General features: G+C 41.8%; 1 protein-coding gene across 1 annotated transcript in view; it reads right to left on the bottom strand.

The window, feature by feature from the left end:
• Mgst1 (microsomal glutathione S-transferase 1) overlaps window positions 1–7,539 on the bottom strand; it is an 8,628-nt gene extending 1,089 nt beyond the window's left edge. Inside the window, exons 1-2 of the mRNA XM_051155518.1 lie at window positions 7,355–7,539; window positions 4,513–4,607 (exon numbers count right to left, since the gene is read on the bottom strand). Coding sequence (XP_051011475.1) covers window positions 4,513–4,607; window positions 7,355–7,480 — 221 coding nt within the window. The 5' untranslated portion in view covers window positions 7,481–7,539. The remainder of the gene's footprint in view (window positions 1–4,512; window positions 4,608–7,354) is intronic.
• Window positions 7,540–7,752: the final 213 nt, after the last annotated feature.

Genomic DNA, 7,752 nt, shown 5'->3' with positions numbered 1-7,752 from the left:
GCAAAAATGGAAAACATATTTCAGTCAGAATTTTCCCTCCGGCTTGTGGCACCTTAGGCTTTTCTGGAAAGATCAGTGATCTATTGTTGACCTCAAAAGTTGTACATTCCTAATTACTAAATCCAGTGTCCTTTATTAGACACAGAATTAGTAATTGCTTTACAGCCTAGACTAGAATTTGGTAGCCACAGCAGCTGTTGCTACACCTCTCAGAAAGGAAAGTTTTGTGTCATGTTACTGCCCTCTGTTTTGACATAAATGCACAGTACCCTCTGAGTGACATTTTCTTTCTTTCTATTCCTGCTTTCTCTAAAGAGTTCAAGATGAAAATTATGACAACATAAAGGTAGAAGGAAATAAACAGAGACCTGGAGAAGACCTAGATGTGCCCCCTCCCCCAACTTCTCTCATCAAACAACCCAAGGGAATGGAGGGGCACATGAGGAGGTACAGAAATGCTGTGCGCTAGGGAAGGGCCTTCTACTGTACTTGGGGATGATTTCTTTGGTCCTCAGAAACCTTCTGAAGACAATAGAGATACTGTCACCTTCATTTCTGTGTTCACTTGTGTGTCTATGTCCACATTATATGGTGTTCATGAGTGCACAAGTAACTACAGGTGCACCAAGAGACCAAAGGAAAAGCTCTGGTAGTGCTCTTCAGAAACCCTCCACTTATATGTTTTTACAAGACATAGGGTCTCATTGGAGCAGAACTCACTGAGTTGGCTAGGCTGAATGGCCAGGGGGCCCCAGGAATTGGCCTGGGTCTGCCTCCCCAGCCCTGGGGTTATGAGATCCTCTAGCACTCCTGGCTCTTCGAGTGTGGTTTCTGGAGAATGAGCTCCACCCCGGTGCTCTCAGGACAAGCCATCTTCTCAGCCCTTCACCTCCACTTTGGAGCATGTCTGGGTTTTCCTTCCCAACATTTTAATATGGAGAAGAACCTCAAAGTTGGGGAAGAAGCTATAAAAGGAAAACCCTGCCACCAATTATAGCACTTCCTTCTGAGCCTACATTCAGAGGCTTCCAAACAGATATTAAACACTGATATGCAAATATTAAAGCAGAGTCACGCTCACTGAGAGGGAAGTGGGGCTGGAGAAAAGGCAGCAGCATGGGGCATCTCTTTGACTGGAATTGCTTGGCCCTCCAATTTAATCTTCTTTCCTTTTCCTCTCCACAAAGTCTTCACAGATAACTTGTTACTCTCCCAGAAAGGCCTGGTTTCCATAGACCTCCAGGTCTGAAGCCCACCCAGGTACTACGCACACAGCAGGCCTTGGTGCTATGTGGTGGTTACATCCCTGTTCTCCTATTCCTTCTGTGCTCCCAACCTGCCAAGCTCACTTTGTTGGCACCATTTATATGCAGATCCTGGGTTCTGTTGCCGGGCATTTGATACATTTCCTCCCACTTTCTGCCTGGTTTGATCCCCCATGGCTCATTATGAGTAGTGCTCTATGATTGACCTTCCCACAAAGGCTGAGGAGGCCACTTTCTCAGACCAGACTCTTGTGGTTTTCAGCACCCACCTGACCTGGACTATAGTGGTTCTGATTATTTTAAATGAATTATCAAGGCATGACCAACTATGAAAGGGATTCGGGCATCAGCATAATCATATTTCCCTGATGGCCTCCCCTCTAACAGGGACCTGATTCTAAACATACATTGCTGTGGCTAAATTCTCACAGAGTTTTCTCAAAGTAACTAATTTATCATCATTTCTTCCTTCATGAAATATGACTAAACACCTTAGAGACATACTCCTTGTATCCCACCACCCATCACAGGCACAGACCATTCTTCATGTCATTGTCTGATTACCACATGTATGATGACCTCATATCATCTTTGAAGATCTTTGAAGACAACTCAAGAAAGGTAGGGTCAAGATACACATATAAGAACATTCCAGTAGCTGCTTTGTTCGTGAATTAAGCCACAAAGGATGTCACCTAGCTCAGCCTCTAACCCAGAGCTCAGCCCCTTCATGGAACTCTCACTTGGGTCACTCAGTCTCTACAGCACACTCTTGCTGCAAAGGGTCTTTTCCACCTCTGGAGATGGTGTTATAAATCCCTTGCATTTCCCAAGTCCAAGTTCTTTAGAATAACGTTTTATTTTCTAGTCTTCTTGATTACCTTTCAAGTTTCATCTGTCTTATGGTCCTGAGTGTGTGCAGTCTTGAATTTCTCCAGGACTGAGGTGAAATAAGATAAAGTCGATATACCAATAGGTAAAGTCCTTTCTAATTACTGGTTAGTGTCTATCTGGAGCTCAAATAACTGGCACTAAGTTACATTTCTTGACACGTCATTGCATATTACTTTAAGTTCTGCATCTTGTCCTATATGTACATGCATTGACGTTCTGTGTACCTCCCATTTCATTTGTAGCCATTTGACTATGGAAAGAGCAACGAGTTTAAAATTATAGGTTGGGAGGTTCTGGAAACTTCTTTTAAAATCATTTCATATGTGTACTATTAGTATTTTATTTGATGGAGCCATTCAGTTCCCAAAAAATACGTGGCTGAAAATGGGGTCCTTGGCGCTTCTGTAGAAGGCTGCCTAGTGCTACACTGGAAGTTCAGATTCTGATGACCCCAGCACGCTGTGAACACTGGCACTGTACATCCTCCAGGCAACCAGAACCAAGGTCAGTAACATTGGATGTCAGTAACACTTATTTGTAGTCTGAAAAGAATATCAGACTAGATTATAGATTTATCCTCTAGAAGTACCCACAGGAGGGAAAGGAGAAAAGGTGGAATAAATAGTAAAGAGAATCTGATCTCTCAAAATAAAATCATTTTTTAAAGTTTCCGCATAAAACGCTTGAATGTTCCTCTCCATCTAGCTAATAATGGCAGTGTGGTGCTGTTGGAGTTTTCTAGTCCTGTTCAGTGTATGAGTACAAAGCTATGATTAGCATCAACCGTGCAACTGCCTGTTGTCAAAGAAAAAGTGAGACGGACCAGATAAGACTTTAAATGATGCAATGCCCCTAAAGCGTCTGACGTCTCTCTCTCTCTCTCTAATCTTGATTCTCTCCCATCATAGCACCTAACACAGTTTGAGATTTTCACATTGATTCTTCTGTCCTGAAACTATCTCTGATACATATTCTTGGCACAACCTGTTTTCAAGTCTGGCTTCCGTAAGAGAACTGAGCACCCCGTACAAAGCCTGCAGAAGCGAAAGTGGGTGTTTTAAGAGTCTAGCACTCATTTCTTCCTCAGAGAAAAACATTCTTGTTTGATGAATGTCTGTAGTTCACAGCGACAACTCTCATGTGCTTTGATGTACTCAAGTTCATTCTGTTCACGGTGTTTCAGTTTACTTGTGGAGGGAATTGAGAAGGGAACCAACTTTGCATGCAGCGTAGCAAGATACAAAACGAGGAAGCATGCATGAGTGTATGAACTCACTCCAGGGCTCATCTTCAGTCCTGAGCCTTTGTACCCATTGTGTGCGAGAACATGTGGATATTCCACAAAGAAGGAAAGAAGGATGGTACAAATATGATCTGGAGAGTTCTTCTGACATCCCATTTGCAGAAGGAAAACCCTTCGCTCTCCATTTCTATTCCATTGTCACTCACAGCAAACTGAGCAAATCTATTCAAATCTATGCATTGCACTTATTATCTTAACTCTCCATCACAGGACTGCTTAGTACCTATAAAACTCCCCTGATGCCTGAGCTCTCTGTAACTTCACTGACTGAAATATGACTGGAAGTTTTCCACTTCTCCTATGAGCATAGTAAAATACTAGCTGGGAAGACAGCACATAGTTCTGATGGTCCCCATTTCAGAAAGGGGGCAGCTATATCCTGAAATTTGGCATTGAATATCTGTATAAAAATGGGATACCATATGACTTTATGACAAAGACTAAGAAGATACTTTCAGTTCTACAGTCCCAGGTGCTTTGGACATCATAAGTAAATTAGTGGTCCTGCCCAGCTGTGAGGATGCAATCTGGCTTAACTCTCCTCGGTTTCCTCTGGGTTTGCAACATACCAAGTGTGTAATAGCTACAAATGAGATGCACTGACAGAGGAATAGAAAAATGGATACAAAGCGCCACAAGGAAGAAATCTTCCTATTTCTCTGAAAAGTTTCAAGCTTCATATTTTAACTCTTCTACAAAAGCACATAGCTCTTTGACCTTTTCCGTGAATTTACAGTCTCAATTTTCATGAAAAGTGACACAGCTGCAAGAATCTACTGCCTGTATTTTACCTCCTGTGTACTATTATTTTCATGTATCCCCAAACAGAACACAGATACCACCCTCAGCAAAGTCCGTACAGAATTATAACAAAATTGGTGACAAGAGCAACTGCAACATGGCATGGAGAACTCTAGGGGCCTAACTTGCTGTAGTTCACTACATGGACAAATTACTGACTTCCTCCTTTCTTCTCTAAGACCCTGAGATCTTGGCTGGACTCCTCGGGCACAGCTCTTGAGTGAGGAATTCCCAGGGACACTGGCTTACCTTCGTACACGTTCCACCCTTTCATCAACCTGAAGAAACTTCTTGGCATTCTCTCCCTTGGCAAAGGCAACACAGTCTTCTGGGTTGGCAAAAACCTATTCCAAATACCAAAAGAAATAGAAGAAGGAAACACACGTGTACTGGGGATAGCACGAGGACAGAACTCAAGGCCCTAGGTTCAACTAGCATCAACATAACAACATAAAACAAAGAAGAGTATCCTAATCCGAAATTCTGTGGAAGGTGATGGAGAAGTAGGGGTAGGTATCCACCTGTTTGCTAATTTGCAATTGGGCATGTGTGTATATGAATGCATGTTAATATGGCACACATGTGAATATAGATATATAGATATATATATGAATGTACATGTACAGGCCTTAGATATTCATGTTTTATTTTATTTGGGAAATGCTGTTAGCATTGCTTTTTAGGACAATCTTAGTAGCTTAGAGCTTCCCAGAGTAGTGAGGCTGGCAGACAGTGAGCCTCAGGGATCCTTCAGTCTCCACCTCTTCATTGGCGAGATTATAATCTCATCCCACCATAAGTGGCATTTCTATTATGGATACTAAAAATAGAACTCAGATCCTCATGCTTGTACAGCAAGCATTTACTGACTGAGTGATATCCCCAGCCCCAGTAATTTAAATGTTAATAAACAAAACACAAGACGCCTGATTTGTCCTCATGGAAAGAAACTATAGACTAATAAACCACACACAGGAGGAAGGAGGAGGGAGAGCATGTGCAATTTAAACCTGAATTTTTATCAACATGAAAACTTTTTAAAAAGCAACACAAATAAAATCTTTAATAAAGGCTAAGTAATAAAACCTTGAAAGGGGAGCAGTAAGACACTTCTATGGGTAAAAGAGTATGCTGCACAGGCCTGATCACTTCAAGTTCCAAAAGCCATAGGTACAAGTAGGAGAGAAGTGACTCCCAAATGATCACCTGCACTCACATGCACATATGATCTGCCTCCCTCTCTCTCTCTCTCTCTCTCACACATACACACACACACACACACACACACACACACTGATAAATTAAATAATTTAAATAATAGCAGGAAAGTAAAACAGAAAAGAGACATAATTCTCAGCCATAGCAGGCTATCAACATGGCACCCTGGCATCCTTGACACCCCCACCCCCGAAGTGTATCAGCATTGTAGGTGCTCAGCTTCAGCAAGTAACGCCTTTGCTTCCCAATGCTGCAAGCAGAGGCAAGCAGCAGGAAGTGGTAAGAGATGGAGTAAGCATTCTGTCTTCATGGGCATGTGGAAATGTCCTCTGTTTCTCTTGTGCATAGACCTTTGTGTTGACTAACACAGTAAAAATATAAACAGATGAAATGCATTCCAGTGAGCAACAAGGTTGCATTTGGGGGCATCTGTTCATGGAGTCCTTCCTATAATTACTATGCTGTTTGAAATCATTTCACCCATCCCTTGAAATTTGAAATATGCATTTAAAATCCTTAAGTAGGATTCACTGCTTAATAATTTATAATAAAGAAAAACACAGACTATAAAAATAGTTTTAATTTTAGCTTGAAAATCTCATAAATATTATAATATATTCTTAATATATGAGTATTTATTTCACATTGAGATGTTAAGGCGAAGTGAGGAGCCATGACAGGACACAGAGTCAGGTCCTAAGATTAGTTCTATTGGCCTTGTTCCTCATGACGCCCTCTAAATGAGTGCCTGAACTGCCCTGGATGTCCAACATATGAATTTTGACTAAAGAAATAAACAGATCCCAAGTGAAAATATGCAAATTTGGGGGTTAAACCAATCTGAAATGGGTAGAGGATGCTGGAAACTGAAATCAGAGCCTTGTGATTCCAAGTAAGCACCCTACCATGGAGCTACATCCCTTATCCCAAGGTGAGTTTTCATCTCAGCCCCATGCTTCATTGTTATGCAATGCTGAGTGAGCTATTTTTTTTTATTTATATTTCTGCCCTCACAGAAGGCATAAGCTGAAGCCTAATGCCCATTGTGATGGTGTCTGGAGGAGGGTCCTATGTGACCTCATCAGGTTATGCGGATGTGACCCTCCTCAATGGGATGAATGTTTTTATAGAAAGAGACAGGACTGATCCTCTCCTCTCCTCTCCTCTTTTTCTTTTCAAATAGTATGGACACAGAGAGGGTGGTTCCATTCAGATCCAGAATCTGTCCCTCAATACACATCTGATCTGGCACCTTGATCTTGGGCTTGCCACCCTGCAGAGCCGAGGAATATATGTCTGTCATCTAAACCTCCCCTTCCATGACACTAGGCAACAGAAGACCACACTGGCTTCAGCAACTACTTGCCTCCTCTCTTCCAGTTTCCTTAAAATCAGGCTTCAGTTCCTCTGAGTTTGTTAACAGTGTCACTACCAGTGGTTTCATCATGAAAACAAAACAGTCTTGTGTAAGCCAGGCATGGTGCACACTTATAATCCCAGTACTCAAGGAAGCAGGGGCAGGTGGATTGCTGTGAGTTCCAGGCCAGCCTGGTCTAAAAAAGCAAGTCCAGGACAGCCACAGCTACACAGAGAAACCCTGTCTCAAAGAAAAAACAAACAACAAAACAAAAAGAAAAAGAAAGAAATAACAACAACAAAAAAGGCTTGCATCATGAGAACCACCTGGGCCAGACAATTTCAGACCCTGTTCTCAGCATAGCAAGCACAACTTGCTATTGAATGAGCTTTATTAGATAGATAGATAGATAGATAGATAGATAGATAGATAGATAGATGTTAATGAAAATTAACTAGGCTCTTTTCCAGACTTCTAACCCTTAAAAGTCAACCAATGTTGCCTTGGAGAGCTCACCTTGTTGTTTATCCTCTTCAAGGCCGTTACAAAGCTCATGAGCATCATCTTGGTAAGAATGATGGTTGCGTAGGTGGAAAAGGCCATCAATACTTCATTGTCCATGAGTTGCTTCAGGTCAGCCATGCTTTCGGTCTTGATCTCAATCTTTCGATGACTATAGACAAGACAGGGAAGGCAGAAACACCCCAGGTAACTTGGGTATTACTTAATGTGCTGACATCACAGCACTAACCACATTGTTCTCTAAGAATAAGTCATGGGCTCTTTACAAGGGAAATCATTACGTCATCACAAATTTTTCAAAATAGAAGCAAGACACAATGATTCGCTCCTATAATCACAACTGTTGAGTTACTAGTAGAAGATTGCTCTGAGTTTAAGGCCACCATAGGCTA

The sequence above is a fragment of the Acomys russatus genome, chromosome 13, assembly GCF_903995435.1.
Source record: "Acomys russatus chromosome 13, mAcoRus1.1, whole genome shotgun sequence".
NCBI lineage: Eukaryota > Metazoa > Chordata > Mammalia > Rodentia > Muridae > Acomys > Acomys russatus.
The sequence above is the reverse complement of the archived record's forward strand: the minus strand, read 5'-3'. Positions and strand labels throughout refer to the sequence as shown.